This window comes from Dryobates pubescens, chromosome 5 (assembly GCF_014839835.1).
Source record: "Dryobates pubescens isolate bDryPub1 chromosome 5, bDryPub1.pri, whole genome shotgun sequence".
Classification (NCBI taxonomy): Eukaryota; Metazoa; Chordata; class Aves; order Piciformes; family Picidae; genus Dryobates; species Dryobates pubescens.
Genome location: NC_071616.1, coordinates 14,278,382 through 14,293,810, shown reverse-complemented (window position 1 = coordinate 14,293,810; position 15,429 = coordinate 14,278,382). Strand labels below are relative to the sequence as shown.

Below are 15,429 nucleotides of genomic sequence, written 5' to 3'. Positions count from 1 at the left end.
TCTCCTCCCAGCATAGAAGGGCTTGGAGAGGACATCACAACCTTGCTCACCTCCTGGGCCAGGCAGATGGGGTTTCCTCCTCCAGCCAGCACAGCTGGTTCCCCTGGGAAACTCCAGACACCTGCACATCTGCATCTCAAATTCCTGAGGAGTCCCACTGGAGGCAATATTCATTTGTACATGCTCCATTTCCCTACTCTTCATCACATGCTCCACCCAAGAGATTATTTCCCATGAGCAATCTTGTGGCTGCTGCAATCAGGGTGAGATCTCTCTCCCTCCACAATGACCTCAGCAAATGACTACTGGAAGCCTCCTGGGGTTAGCTCTTTGGGCCTTACCTCAACACCCAATCTTCAGGCACGCTTGGCCTCCTCCTTCACAAGTTGCCTGCAGTTGAAGAGCAACATGTCAGGAATGATTCAGCCAAGTCTTCCTGTGGTTGCTGAGAAGTTACTGTATGAGAACACAGTCAAGTTAAGACATCCACAGCAAGTTGCAATGACAACATTTAATCACAGAATGGTTTGGGTTGGAAGGGACCCTAAGATCTCTCAGGTCCCTTCCAAACCCAAACCATTCTATGACTTTATTACCTAGTTCCAACTCCCCCTGCCATGGGCAGACACCTTCCATTAAACCAGGTTGCTCAAGGCCCCGTCCAGTCAGGCCTTGAACACTTCCAGGCCTGGAGCCTCCATAGCATTGCCAGGCAACCTGTTCCAGAGCCTCACCACCTTCATGGAGAAGAATGTCTCTTAATAGTGAAGAATTTAATGATTTTCAGAAGGTGGATGAAGGTTGTGCTCTTACAGAAGTGATAGCTGCAAGACAGTACAGAATCAGACTGGTCTGAGTTGCAAGGGACCTTTAAATGTCATTTAGTCAACAGAGATATCTGCAACTACAGCAGATTGTTCAAAGCCCCAAACAACCTGACCTGGAATGGTTCCAATGATGGGCCATATACCACCTCTCTAGGCAAGCCAGGACAGGGTCTCACCACCCTCAGGGTAAAAAATGTCTTCCTTCCTCCTCTCTAGTCCAAATCTCCCCTGTGGATTAAAACCAATTTGTGATCAATCACAACTGCTGCCACTCTTCAGGTTGCTCCTCACACCACATTTAGCTGTCACCCAAGTCCATCCTAGGTCAGTTCTACACTCACTAACTACAGATTCCCTGTTTTCCCATTGGAATTACCTATGATGGCCACAGCAGCAAACTCAGGCATCACTCAGCTGTGTGTAATTCACTTCTGGACACTCAATCCCAATTCAAAAGTAGCAGCATAACGTGTTCCCTCCAAGACATCCCACACTCCAGGGCACAGGATACCCAAAGACTTCTCAAGAGGCTTTTGGTCCATACTGATTCAATACCCCAGCCACAGGGCAGCTAAGAGAGGGAGTAAGGGTGTGTGGATACTCAGGGTTATTTCATTGCCTTCACCAGGAAAAAGGGTAGGAGGGTAGTTCCTACAACAGACTGGATGACAAACTGGTTGGAGAAACCACAATTCACATCCTCTGAGAAGGGTTCCAAAATTTATTAAGTCAACACAGTGAACAATTCAAGAACCTTTAAAACACAACAGTCAAGAAACAAAATTCACGGCAGGTGTTTAGAAATCTAAAGGGGTTTCTGGTATCACAAAGAGGTAAAACCTAAACCCATTTCCTGTGGTAAAAATCCAGCAGCAATTCTGGTCCCTGCTTGAGGTGAGAATGCTGTAACAGAACCTGAAGCAGCAGCACCTAGAGTGATATGACCAGTTTTGAACTGGTCAAATGATATCTCCTTGTAGCAGCCTACCAAGTTGCTCTGTAGTAAACAAGTTGGGCAGAGTCCAGTGATAAATCTGTGTGGTTGTCTTCTGTAGGTGGAGTTGAGCTTCATGTGGAAGGAAGCAAAGCAGTTTGATCCATGCCCAGATTCCCTCTAGCAAGAATAAATCCCACCATGAAGCAAATGGTCATGATGCTCCCAGCAAAGTCACAGTCAGAGGAAAAAGAAAGCAAAACACATTCTAAGAGGTTTCATGTCCAACCAAAGAGATTCTAATGGTGGAGGAACAGTCAGGCCACCAGATCAGGCTGCCAGCATCCCTCCCTGCAAGACTATGACAACACATGTGGATAAACAAGCAGAAAACAATTTCAGGCTCCTCTGTCACTGGACACAACTTCAAGCAGAGCTTTTCTACCCATTGCAATGGTCACCCATTGGTCTGCAGGTACCTGTCCAGGAACTGGGAGTAGCAGGCTAGAGAACAGAAGTAGCAGATGATGGGTGCTTCCGTCCCTCCCATGTTGTCCACGAGGACCACGGTGTGAGCTACGTGATGGAGGTTCATGGTCACCGTGATCTGAATGAAGCTGCTCAGACAGGCACTCCCACACTGGCAGGTTTTAGCCACTTCCAGATCTTCACAAAGGTGGGAAGGAAGGAGATGACAACCAAAAGGGATTCTGTTGGACAAGAGAAGTGTGAATTCACCACAAAATTAACCAGTGCCAGTCAAACAGTGACACAATGTAGGGACCAGCTGGACCAGACAACTTTCTGAGGTCACAGCCAAGGGAAATCTGGGATTTTGCAATACTGGATTAGGAATTAAGCACCACTTTCCAAGACAGCCTCCAAAAACACACAACCATGTCACTGCCCACTCAGTACCAAGGACCAGGGCCTTGAGCAACCTGGCCTAGCGAAAGGTGGTCCCACCTGTGGCAGGTGAGTCAGAACTAGATGATCCTAAAGGTCCCTTCAAGAACAAACCATTCTATGGTTCTGTGACCTGACACTGCAAGAAGACCCAGGGAGTTCACACAAATCTTAGCAGCCTGTAGCACAACAGTAGAGAATGAAAAAGAATAATCACAATCAATAATTAAGATTAATAATGAATAAACAGACAACTGGGCAGGTACCTACTCATATCTCACACCAGCCAGGTTGGTCACTGTATTTCATCCTAAGCACCCACAATTTACTCCTCACTTTCTACCATGAGACATGTTAGAAACCATGGTTTGGGCTGGAAGGGCCCTTTTAGCATACCTAGTCCAACCCCCCTGCACATCAGCAGGGACATCTGCAACTAGAGCAGGTTGCTCAGAGCCTCAAATAACCTGACCTGGAATGGTTCCAGGGATGGGGCATCTGCCACCTCTCTGGGCAAGCTGGGATAGGGTCTTGCCATTCCCAAGGTAAAAAAAACAGAACAAAACTCTTCTTTCTCTCCCATCTGAATCTCCCTTATTTAGTTCAAACCATCACCCCTCATCCTGTCACAAAAAGCCCTGCTCAAATTCTGTCCACAGCTTTCTTCTTGTTCCTTTGAAGCACTGAAAGGCCTCCAGGTCTCCCTGGAACCTTCTCTTCTCCATGATGAAGAACCCCAGCTCTCTCAGCCTCCAACCCTTGCATCATCACTGTGGCCTCCTCTGGCCCTCCTCCAACAAATCCCTGTCTCTCCTGTGCTGAGGACTCCAGAGCTGCCTCTAGCACTGCAGGTGGGATCTCAGCGGAGCAGAGGGGCAGAAACCCCCCCCTCCACCTGCTGTCCATGCTGGTGGGGATCAGTGACAACAAGGCTGGCTCCGTGCTGTGAGTGCGCAGTGCCAGCTCAAGTCAACATGAAGAAGTGGCAGTACTGTAAAAATACCACATCCAGAGGAAAGAGGAGACAAAAGTGAGCCTTTTACACTGCAGGTGACAAATGAAGGTTCTTTTGATACACCACTTGTGCTGTGTTGTGCCAGTAATGACATCCAGAGACAGGAACGAGAACTGCTGCTTTTTTAATCTGCATTGTTCCTGCTAAGTTCAACAGAGGCAAGTGTAGGGTTCTGCACCTGGGGAGAAATAACCCCCTGCACCAGGATAGGTGAGGGGAAAGCAGGTATGTGAAGGAGGACCTGGAAATGCTGGTAGGCAACAAGTTCACCATGAGCCAGCAATGTGCCCTGACGGCTAAGAACAACAATGGCATCCTGGGGTGCATTCAGAAGTGTGCCCAGCAGGTCAAGCAAGGTTCTCCCCTACCTCTGCTCTGCCCTAGGGGGGCAATACCTGCAGAACTGGGCCCAGTTCTGGACTAAGCTGTTCAAGAGAGGCAAGGAACTACTGGAGAGAGTCCAGTAAAGGCTACAAAGATGCTGAGGGGCTTTCAGCACCTCTGTGAGGAGGAAAGGCTGAGAGACCTGGGGCTGTTGAAGCTGGAGAAGAGCAGCCTGAGAGGGGATCTTCTCAATGCTCACCCAGAGCTACAGGGTGGGGCACAACAAGATGGGGCCAGATCCTTGTCAGTGATGCCCAGTGACAGGAGAAGGGGCTATGGGCACAAACTGGAACCCAGGAGGTTCCATCTGAAGAGGAGGAGAAACTTCTTTGGTGAGAGGCTGCTGGAGTCCTGGAGCAGGCTGCCCAGAGTGGTTGTAGTCTCCTTCTTCAAAAACATTCCAAATCTGGGCAATGTGATCCCAGGCAAGCTGCTGTGGGTGACTCTGCTTTAGCAGGGGGTTTGAACTGGATGATCTCCAGAAGTCTCATTTAACCCTCACCATGCTGGGATTCTGTACCCAGAAGAAATTATTTCCCTGAAGTAATCTGCTGAGGTAACTCCCACACCGGGGTACTGCCAGTGCCCAGCTGTCCCTGGGGACTCAGAGTAGTTCCCAGTGACTCACATCCCGACTACACCTACACATTCCCAATTCTTTCTCCATGCCATCACTCATATTGCTGAGGCTCCTCTGGGGTTTTCTCCCTCACCACTTCAGTCTCAGGATATCCTTTTCACCCTGCCAGGAAACACATAATCACAGCTCTGGCACCTGCCTACAAGGCCACTACGAAGATTTCCAGACATTTGTTTTTGCACCTTCCCTTTTTTCTGTTTCCTTCCTTTCTCAAGGCTCTTCCATCCCATCATCCCTTCTGTGCCTTTGTTAATTCTCACCTCTGGTGAACATCAGACACTATTTGTAGCCCACTTGTCTAACTGATATCCTTGAATTTCGGATAATCAAGAGCACTCTGACCAATGCTGTCTCCTAATAACCACAAAGCCATGGGTGAGGGGACAGTTTCCATTGTCCCTTGTCTCATTAAGACTCCTGGAACCTTTTTCTGTTCTGTGTGGTGCCACATTCTTTAATTCTGATGCATGAGAGCCAGGGGCTGAGTTAATAATGGAATCACAGACTGAATGGATTTGGATAGGAGCTTAAAAGTCATCTAGTCCAACCCCCATGCAGTCAGCAGGGGCATCTGAAACTACAGCAGGTTGCTCAGAGCCCTAAACAACCTGACCTGGGATAGTTCCAGGGATAGGGCATCTACCACTTCTTTGGGCAACCCAGGCCAGTGTCTCACCACACTCAGTGTCAACAATTTCTTCTTTCTAATCTAGTCTGAATCTCCCTCTTTTAGTTTAAAACCATTCTGTATCCTCAGGTGCTCCAGTAAGATAACCAATCACCAAAGCTGGACCAGTGCTGAGGGCTTATTTTCTCTACAAAAAGAAAAACCCCAAACCCTTACAACCTCCCTGAAACTTCAGTCAAGTTGGAAGACACGTGGAGCTTAATTACTCCAATAAAAAAAAAAAAATCAGCAAGGTCAGAAGTGGATAAATTTGAAGCAGAAAATTTGGTTGCTCAGCTCATTTCCAGGGTGTGCCCTGCATGCCTGTGGCCACCTTTAGCACTGACTTTTGAGCCATGAACCCAGGTTGAAGGGGCACTCCCCATCCCCAAGGCAGCAATGGGCATAGCAGGGAGATCAGGAACACTTCAAGTCTGTCTCTCACTCCCTTTCTTTCTGTTTCCCTGACTCTTTTTTTGGAGGGCTTTTTTTGTGTGTGTATGTGTAGTCCTTTTTCCACCCAAAACAGGGTGGGAGTAGCAGCAGCTGGTACTGGAAGGCTCTGAATGTGGTGTGGGAGAGGGAGAGAAAGCTGGTAAGAACCAACAACCTGGTAAGGACCACATTCACATCGTGAAATAACTAAATTTACCTCAGAACTGGGCTTCTCTACCCTCACTTCAAAGGAAATTAACAGCTCAAAGGAAACCTACAAAATCTCACAGGGAGAAACTTGCAGCAGGTAATGCCAAGCCCAGCACAATACTTGCCCTCTGAAAAGCCACCTCACAGTACCTTTCTAACTCAGCTTCTGTGAGGTCCCATCTAAAGCAGAGGCAGACCACATCTGCAGCCAGGAGCTGTATGGTGGGACCTTTTGTCAGCACACTGCTCTCACACAGGCTTGTGGGTATCACATACAGCTTTAGTCCTCTTCAATGTGAGCAAAAAACAATAATGAAGGCAACCATGTCAGGAAGCAATTTCCAAGCTGGAGCCTAACACAAAATAGGATCCATGCCACATCCACTCTAATGTAAGCTCCTCAATACAAAATGAGCAGGATAGAAGAGAATCCCCAGATTTCTCCAATTATCCCATGGTTGGACAAAATCATTTTCTTATGGTGGCCCCCATTTTGTGGGTAAAACCATTACCACCTAGAGAAGTCTCTAGATGCTTCCAAGTCACCAATTTCCTGCATTATTGTGTAGAATAAAGGGATAATTTCACCAGTGGAATTTTAAACAGCTTTAACCTTAGGATTAAGAGGTGAAATTAAAAAAAAGCAAACCACCATCAACAACAACAAAAAAACCTAGTTAGGGAAGTTTACACATGAAATAGTTAGGGTTGAAGGGACCTTGAAAGGTCATCTAGTCCAACCCTCCTGCAGTCAGCAGGGACATCTGCAAGTAACACAGGTTGCTCAGAGCCCCAAGCAACCTGACCTAGAATGGTTCCAAAGATGGGGCATCTACTAGCTCTCTGGGCAACTTGGGTCACTTTCTCACCCCTCCCAGGGGAAAACATTTCTTCCTTGTCTTCCATCTGAGTATCCCTCTTTTAGTTTCAAACTATCACCCCTTGTCCTGTCACAACAGGCCCTGTTCAAAACTCTGTCCACAACTTTCTTCGCAGCCCCTTGAAGCACTGAAAAGCCACCAGGTCTCCCTGGAGCCTTCTCTTCTCCATGCTGAAGAACCCCAAGTCTCTCAGCTTCCAGCCCTTGTATCATTGCTGTGGTCTTCTCTGGCCATGCCCCAACAGGTTCATGTCTCTCCTGTTCTGAGGACTCCAGAGCTGGACCCAGCACTGCAAGTGAGATTCTCAGCACAGCAGAAGGGCAGAATCCCCTCCCTCCACCTGCTGTCCACACTGCTGGGGACCTCACCTCTGTTGGAAACAGAGTAGATGCCACGTGGACTCATCGGGCTACTCTTACCTGTAATTGAGGGTTGCTCTTGCAGCACACTCCAATAAAGTCAAAGGTATTTTCAGCTGGATGTTGGGAACAAGAGGATTTGGTTGCTCAAAAGGATTTCCAAAGAGATCCAAGTTCTCAAGACAGAGTTTCCTAAAATCACTGGGCAAGAAGGGGAGTTTGTTTCGAGCTGCTGACAGAAAGCGCAGATGATCTAACTGCCCGATCTTGAAGGGCAACCTAATCAGCTCATTGTCATCCAGCTTCAGGTTGACGAGCTCCCGCAGCTGGCAGAACTGAATGGGAAGTGCCTTAATTTTGTTTTGGCTCAGGTCCAAGAACTGCAGAGACTTCTGGAGGGTGGAGTTGCAGAGAGCCCCACTAAAGGACTCCAAGTGATTGTCGTGCAAATTGAGCTCCTGAAGACAGGTCAGGTCACCAATGGTGGCGGGCAGCTGCTTGATGTGGTTATGACTTAGGTCCAGTTTGCGGAGCTTCTTCAAGCAAAGCACTCGCGTGTCAATTCGAGCCAGCTTGCAGTAGGAGGCCTGGAGGTGCTCCAGGGAGTAAGGGAAGTTTTTGGTGAGAGGATAGTCCCTTCTTGAAGTTATGATCATTTTGGCCTTTGGTTTTTCAACTTCTGAGGTCTTTGCTGGTACCAAAGCTGAGAGCGGGAGAGCTCCTGTGTCAGTCCCCTGGTGAGCCAGTCTCACGGCTGAGAGGAAATTCTTTAGATTGCTGGCATTTGCCTGCAGGAAAACACCAAGGTGGAACCTTGTTAATCCTTCTGCTCACTGCTACAAACACTTTCTGAACTGTTTAGTACATAATAGAATCATTTAGATTGGAAAGGATCTCCATGACTGAGTGCAACTATTAACCCAGCACTGCCAGGTCACCACTAAACCATGTTCCTTCCTCAGCACCACATCTACATGGCTTTTAAATCTCTCCAGGGATGGGGACTTCACCACTGCCCTGTGCTGCCTGCTCCGGCCTAAACCTCTGCTGGTGCAATTTGAGGTATTTTTTTCTTGTCTTATCACTTGTTACTGCCTCCAACCTTCTTTAAGGAAGGTGTAGAGAACAATGAGGTCTCCCCTCAGCCTCCTTGTCTTGAGGCTGAACAACCCCAGTTCCCTCAGCCACTCCTCACAAGTCCTGTTCTCCAGACCTTTTGCCAGCTTTGATGCCCCTTTCTGGAGCTGCTCCAGCACCATAATGTCCTTCTTGGAGTGAGGGGCCCAAAACTGAACACCCTATTCCAGGTGTGGCCTCATCAGTGCCAAGTACAGAGAGATAATCACTGCCCTGGTCCTGCTGGCCACACTATTGCTGATCCAGGCCAGGTGGCCACCTTGGCCACACAGTGGCTCATCTTCAGGTGGCTGTTGAGCAACAGCCCCACATCTTTCTCTGCTGTGCAGTTTCCAGCCACTCTGCCCCAAGCCCGGAGTGCTCGTGGGGTTGCTGTGACCCAAGTACAGGATCCGGCATTGGCCTTGCTGAAGCACATCCCATTGATCCAGCTTGTGCAGGTCCCTCTGTAGACCCTCCCTAACCTCAAGTAGATCAACAATCCCACCCAACTTGGAGTTATCTGCAAGAAGCACTAATGGTGCCTCAATCCCCTCATCCAGAAAGAGAGCTGTTGGCAGCACTGAGCCCTGGGGAACACCACTGGGTACTGGTTGCCAAGTGGAGCTAGCTCCATTCCCCACCACTCTTTGGCCTCAGCAATCTACCCAGACTTTTACCCAGCAAAGAGTGCACCCATCCAAGCAATAAGCATTCAGTTTCTCCAGGAGGATGCTGTAGTAAAGTCCAGATAGACACATCCACGGCTCTTCCCTCATCTGCGTGGATCAGGAGCTACTAACTCAGCAGGGCAATGTAATGGGGAAGAGAATCAACCCTTATCTGATGGATGTGCTGCTTACAGTATTTAAGAAAAATAGGCTGCAGAGTTTGAATGAGAAGTTAGGACCTCTCTGAATAATCTAGATCAACCAACTGTGCTGCATGACTGGGGAAACCAACAAAGCACCAAATTCACAGCTGAAAATAAAACATGGGGGTGGTGGTGGGGTGGTATGTGTGTGGAAATAAACCAAACAAAACCCAAACCAAATCAACAAACCAAACACAACCAACTAGAAGTAAACCCCTGGGTTCCTTTTTGGTTGTGTTGTTCCCCCACCCACCCACTGTGATCTTCCTAACCCACAACAGGATAAAGGGACAGCTGATAAAAACAGATATGGAACTTGAGGCAGTAACTTCAGGAAGTTGTGAGGAAGAAAAGTGATGGAAGCTGAAGTCAAGTTGAACATTAAGGAAGGTGGAGAGCTTTAAGACAGGTTAAATGAGTGCTTCTGGTCACACACAGCTCTCTAGGGTTGTGATGGCATCAAACAGGAAAATAATTATTTGCAGTCCTTCTGCAAACAAGTAATTTTGCTTTAGGTGGGATGAAATAATGGCAGTAAGGACAGAGTCAAAATTAATGTGGTACCAGATGACCTGTGCTCTATATAAAGGCCAAGAAAGCCATAATACATTTGTTCTACTGATAGAATTAGCTTTTGTGGCCAAATATTTCTCTTAGGACTCAAGCTGACATGCATCTAGTGAATTCCAAAATAAAAAGCATAATGCATCCATACAAGCAAAAGTCATCTCACTGAAGGAAAGAACATATGTGGAGGTACGCTGTGGTTCAGAGTCATGAGGCCCCTGCTGACCTTGCTGCACTCTGGCCCCTGCTGGAGCTTGCCCAAACCCTAGTGACATCAATTTCTGCACCTGAAAGAATTTTGCTCCTCAACGTATTTGTTGGTACCAAATTCTAGAGGGTCTGGAACTCACTCACATAATATGCTATAAGAACTTCAAAATGCAGAGTAATGATCTCAGAGACTTCTAGATGTAAAGTGATCAAGAGAATAAAGGCCAAATCTATTGACAGCATCAGTAATCACAGAGTCCCAGTATGGGGGGAGCTGGAAAGGAACTCTGGAGACCATCCAGTCCAACTCCCCTGCTAAAGCAAGGTTGCTCACAGCAAGTTGCCCAGGATCACAATGTCCAGATGGCTTTGCAATCTCTTCAGAGAAGGAGACTCCACAACCTCTTTGGGTAGCCTGCTCCAGGACTCCAGCAGCCTCTCACCAAAGAAGTTTCTCCTCCTCTTCAGATGGAACCTCCTGGGTTCCAGTTTATCCCCGCTATCCCTTGTCCTGCCTCTGGGCACCACTGAAAAGTCTGACTCTTGCCCCCCACCCTTCAGACATTGATCAGCATTGGGAAGATCTCTTCTCAGGCTGCTTTTCTCCAGGTTCAACAGCCCCAGGTCTCTCAGCCTTTCCTCCTCAGAGATGCTCCAGCCCCTCAGCAACTCTGTAGCCTCTGCTGGAATCCTTCCTGTAGTTTCCTGTCTCTCTCAAACAGGGGAGCCTAGTCTGAATTGATTCTTTAAGCATCCCATGCACATGTCCCATTTCACCTCCTGATGCAATACCCTCCAGACAACAGGGAAGCTGCAGGCCAAACCTCTGTGTTTCCAAGGCCACCACCATTCGTTATTCTCAGCCCATGCAACGAAGGCAAATTTGTCATGTTTCCGAGCGTAAGGAAGAGTTAACTAAGTTTGGAAGCAATAAGATAATGTCCTTCAGATCTGTAAACACCAAGTAAAATACACAACTACACATTAGAATTGAGTTAGAGGCAATATTTCATAGACTCAAAGAATAGTTTGGGTTGGAAGGTCATCTAGTCCAACTCTCCTGCAGTCAGCAGAGACATCTGCAACTAGAGCAGGTTGCTCAGAGCCCCAAACAACCTGACCTAGAATGGTTCCAGGGATGGGGGATCTACCACCTCTCCAGACAAACTGGGCCAGGGTTTCACCACACTTGGCATACAAGAAGTTTTTGCTCTCAAAGTATGAGAGGCAAGAGATGCCTGCTTCTTGTAGCTGAAAGCTCTAGGCTGTTAAGAGTAAGTTTATGGGTTGTTTACATGACATCAAACTAAGAGTCCTTTGTGTGGTGGATCCTTCAGACAAATTTCCTCCACAAAGCCTTTGTAAAGGCAACAGAGAATCTGCAAACCTTAAGGTTGAGAAACCTGGAGTACGCTGACAATAAAAAGCAAATAATTAATTGGAAGAGCTCAGGACTATTTTCTGCCCCAAGTCTGAAGCCTCAACCACAGAATGATGTCAGGAAATGAGGTTAATCTGCATTGATGTCCCTTGTTTCAGAGCTAAATGAAGGATGACAAGGCAATCAGAGATTACCTGGATTTCAGACCTTGCGTGCAGTGCAGCAGGCGTGGGCTTGCTGAAGGAGAAAAGAAACCCAACCCACAGTGACTTTACTTTTGCTCCAGGGTTGAAAGCTCCAGATTGACGTTTCTCAGCTACTTTCTGATGCGGCTGACTGCAGCAAATCACCTGGCTGCTTGGCAGAGCACAATGAGGGGAGTTTGACACAGCAGCTGCATGCAACCAGTGCAGTCACACCTGGAAAACTCTTTTCTACAAAGCTTTCATCCATCTTGAGAGAGGAAAGGAGCCTTACTTCCTCCTGTGCTTGGCATTGGTGAGTACTGGGTTCAGTTTTGGGCCCTCACTCCAAGGAGGACATTGAGGTGCTGGAGCAGGTCCAAAGAAGGGCAAAGCAGTTGGTGAAGGGTCTGGAGAACAGGTCTGGTGAGGAGCAGCTGAGGAATCTGGGGTTGTTCAGCCGGGAGAGGAGACTGAGTGGAGGAGACCTCCTGAAAGGAGGTTGGAGCCATATCGGAGTCAACCTCTTCTCCCAATTAACAAGTCATAGGACAAGAGTAAATTACTTCAAATTGCACCAAGGAAGGTTTAGGTATTAGAAGAAACTTCTTCACTGCAAAGGTTCTCAAACACTGGAACAGGCTGCCCAGGGAGGTGGTTGAGTCCCCACCCTGGGAGGTGTTTAAAACACACATTGCATTCAGTTGAAACTTTCTTTTTAGTCTAGCAACGTCACCAAGTATCTCCTCATACAGAAAACAACAGATGCAGTTAACTAAATTACTGCCCACACTGTGAATGCCTGCCAGCTTCCTTACAGCCCCTCTAAGTGGTCTAAATCAAATCTTGCTGCATGAAAACACAGACCTTTGCTCTCTAATTTTGTACTACCAGTAGAATCTCTTGCAACAGGCCTCATTTTGTACCTTTGTGCCAAGATAAACCTTTCTGACCTCTCACACTCCAGTGGAAATGTCCAGAGTAGCAGGAAATTATTCGGGATTTAACACATGTGATTTTTGGGGGTTTTGCAAGTTACAGGGAATATTTGCTTCTCTCAAGACAGGACACATCCTGCTTCTTCTCTGTTCAATCCTGCAACACAAACTGCTTTTTTCATCAAATCATTCAAATAGCTGAAATGATTCAATTATCTCCTTCAGGCCCAAGAATCACACTTGCAACAAAGTCAGGGATTTTCCTAACAAAAAAATTACTTGCTTTTATTCACACAACCTAACTCTGAAGGTTTTAGAATCACTGTCCTGCTTTCCTCTTCCACAAGGCTACAAAACATTTTTGTAACAAACAGGAAAAAAACCTCAAACCTTCACAACATAGAAACTGAATGTTAGTATGTGGGTTTTTTTGGGGGTGAGTTTGGCATTATTAAAACCACTTGAGAGCTTCCAAATATCCTCCAAGATGTAAACAAATACTTTAGTGAGTCCTGATATCAACTAAGCATTAAAGTGAGGTGGTGCCTATTCTGCTGATCCATACTGAGTGTCTCCAGCTCTGAAAACCACAGTGAGACTTAAGTGTTTTTCAGCTTTTAGTTAAGACTGGTTTGATAGAGCTTCTGACCAAAGAGCACAACATGGTATCACAGAAATGACAAAATTCTTACTTTTAAAGTAAAAGATGATGAACTACAGAAAAAAAGGACTTTTCTGCTCCTGCAGCTTCTCCAGAGGGAGCAAAAGAAAGGAGAAAGTTTGGCACAGCCTTCCCAGCACAAAATCATAGAATGCTTTGAACTGGATTGGAAATTTAAGGAGACCTCCCTGCAGTCACCAGGAATGTTTTAAACTAGAGGAAGTTCCTCAGAGCCCCAAAATTTGATGTGGAACGGTTCTGGGGATGGTGCATCTACCACCATTCTGGGCAGCCTAGGACAGTGTTTCTTCACCCTCGGCATCAAACCCGCCTTTCTTTTTTCTAGCCTGAATCTCCCTCTTTTAGTTTAAACCATCACCTCTTGTCCTCTTGCAACAGGTCCCACTTTCTGATTGACCCCTTTAGTTACTCAGTTAAATGAAGGAGTTCCTTCAATATTTCTTTTTTATTTGCTGTAACCTGTTGAGCACACACAAAGCCAATCTCTTCGGTGCTACCTCCCTTATACCTTCTATGACCAAGTTGTTGCAGGTCAAAGCAGACTGGCAAGACAAGACTTGGTCGCCGTGTGGCATTTCTAGGACGAACCCCAAGCAGACAGCACTAGGGCTCCTCCAGCACCCCTGGGAGCCACCCTGCCGCCTCCCCACGCTGGTCGGTTTCAAGCACGGGCACAGCGCCGGTTCCTGATTGACGTCCTGGGTCTCCCGCCGTAGCTCCCTCACCCACCTTGCTGAGGCAGACGTCCACAGCGGGCTCCCGGAGGCGCACGGTGGCCTTGCCCTCCTCCACGAAGCGGGTGAAGAACCGCTCGATGTTCTCCTGAACCTGCGGGGCACAGCAAGCGCTCAGCAAACCGCGGCGGGACGAGGAGGACAGGACAGGACCCGCCCCGCTCCCGGCTCGCTCCCAGCCCCACCGTCCTCACCTTGTAGCGAGCGCCAACCCGGTCCCGCGCCGTGCACACCATGAGGTAAATGCCACTGCCTCCACCCTGAGCCCGCCCGGGCGGCCGGCCGAGCGACAGGAGGGCCCTAGTCCCGCGGCCGCGGCCCCGCAGCCCGCAGGTGGGCAGGAGCCGGCTGACCACCTCCACCTCGCACTGCAGCCGCATCGCCGCCCGCCACCGGTCAACGGCCCGCGCAGGGGCGGGCGGGACGGCGGCACCGCCCGGGGACCTCCCCCGCGCCCGGCGCACAGGCGCCCTCCGCGATGCCTGTCTGCAATGATCTCGGTCGACACCCGCCGCTGCCGACCGGGGCAGCGGGGCCCCCCGGTGAAAGAGGCTTGAAGGGCGGGAGGGGAGAATGGCAGTACCAGCGGCACCGGCAGCCGGGCAGTCCCGGCGGGGGGCCTCAGAGCGGGGCGAGGCGCCGGCGCCACCTGCAGGAGGGGCTCGGCTCGGCTCGGCTCGGCTCGGCGGGAATGCTCCAAAACGGAGGCGGGTGTGAGGGGAGACGGAGGGAACCGAAGGGAAGGTAGCTCTGAGGGGACAGAGAATCATAGAATCGTTGCAGGCTGGAAAAGACTCCAAGATCATCAAGTCCAGACGTTAGCCCAGCACTGGCAGGTCACCACTAAACCGTGCCCCCGAGTGCCACTTCTATGGATGTTTTGAACACTTCCAGGGACGGCAATTGTACCACTTCCCTGGAGAGTCCGTTCCATGGCTGTTTACTCTTTCAGTGATGAAGGTTTTCCTAATGTCTGACATAGACCTCCCTCGGTGCAACTCGAGGCCTGTTTTGTTGTTTTGGGGGGGAGAGGATGCTGCCCCCCACCTGGCTCCATCCTCCTTTCAGGGAATTGGAGAGAGCCAAAAGCTCTCCCCTCAGCCTCCTTTTCTCCAGGCTGAACCCTAGTTCCCTCAGCTGCTCCTCACCAGACCTGTTCTTCAGACCCTTCACCAGCTTCATTGCTCTTCTCTGGACCTGTTCCAGTACCTCAATGTCCTTCTTGGAATGACATGCCCACTATTTGGTGTGTGGCCTCACTAGTGCCCAATACAGGGGGCAAACCCTACCCTGGTCCTGCCGGCGACGCTATTGCTGATCCAGGCCAGGATGTTGTTTGCTTTCTTGGCCACCTGAGTACACTGTTTGGCCCATGTTTATCTATCAATCAACATCCCTACGTCCTTTTCTGCCAGGCAGCTTTCTAGTTGCCACCCCAAGACTTGGCACTTAGCCTTGTTGTTGAGCTGAGGTGAATGGCAGGTTTG

At 48.8% G+C, this 15,429-nt stretch overlaps 1 protein-coding gene across 1 annotated transcript; it reads right to left on the bottom strand.

Annotated features, from left to right (window-relative positions):
- Positions 1-2,126: 2,126 nt before the first annotated feature.
- Positions 2,127-14,348, bottom strand: LRR1 (leucine rich repeat protein 1). Its single transcript, XM_009899526.2, has 4 exons — positions 14,137-14,348; positions 13,938-14,036; positions 7,319-8,046; positions 2,127-2,471 (listed from the first exon to the last, which is right to left on the bottom strand). Exons 1-4 carry the CDS (start codon positions 14,320-14,322, stop codon positions 2,219-2,221), a joined length of 1,266 nt encoding a protein of 421 aa, XP_009897828.2. The 5' UTR covers positions 14,323-14,348; the 3' UTR covers positions 2,127-2,218.
- Positions 14,349-15,429: the final 1,081 nt, after the last annotated feature.

What these genes read in the sequence shown, in the direction of transcription:
- LRR1 (XM_009899526.2), bottom strand. Translation starts at nt 14,322, where the DNA reads ATGCGGCTGCAGTGCGAGGTGGAGGTGGTCAGCCGGCTCCTGCCCACC. An exon ending in GGGTTGGCGCTCGCTACAAG is followed by an intron (nt 14,037 to 14,136) that starts GTGAGGACGGTG and finishes TGTGCCCCGCAG; the next exon opens with GTTCAGGAGAACATCGAGCG. An exon ending in TGGACGTCTGCCTCAGCAAG is followed by an intron (nt 8,047 to 13,937) that starts GTGGGTGAGGGA and finishes GTTTTCCTGCAG; the next exon opens with GCAAATGCCAGCAATCTAAA.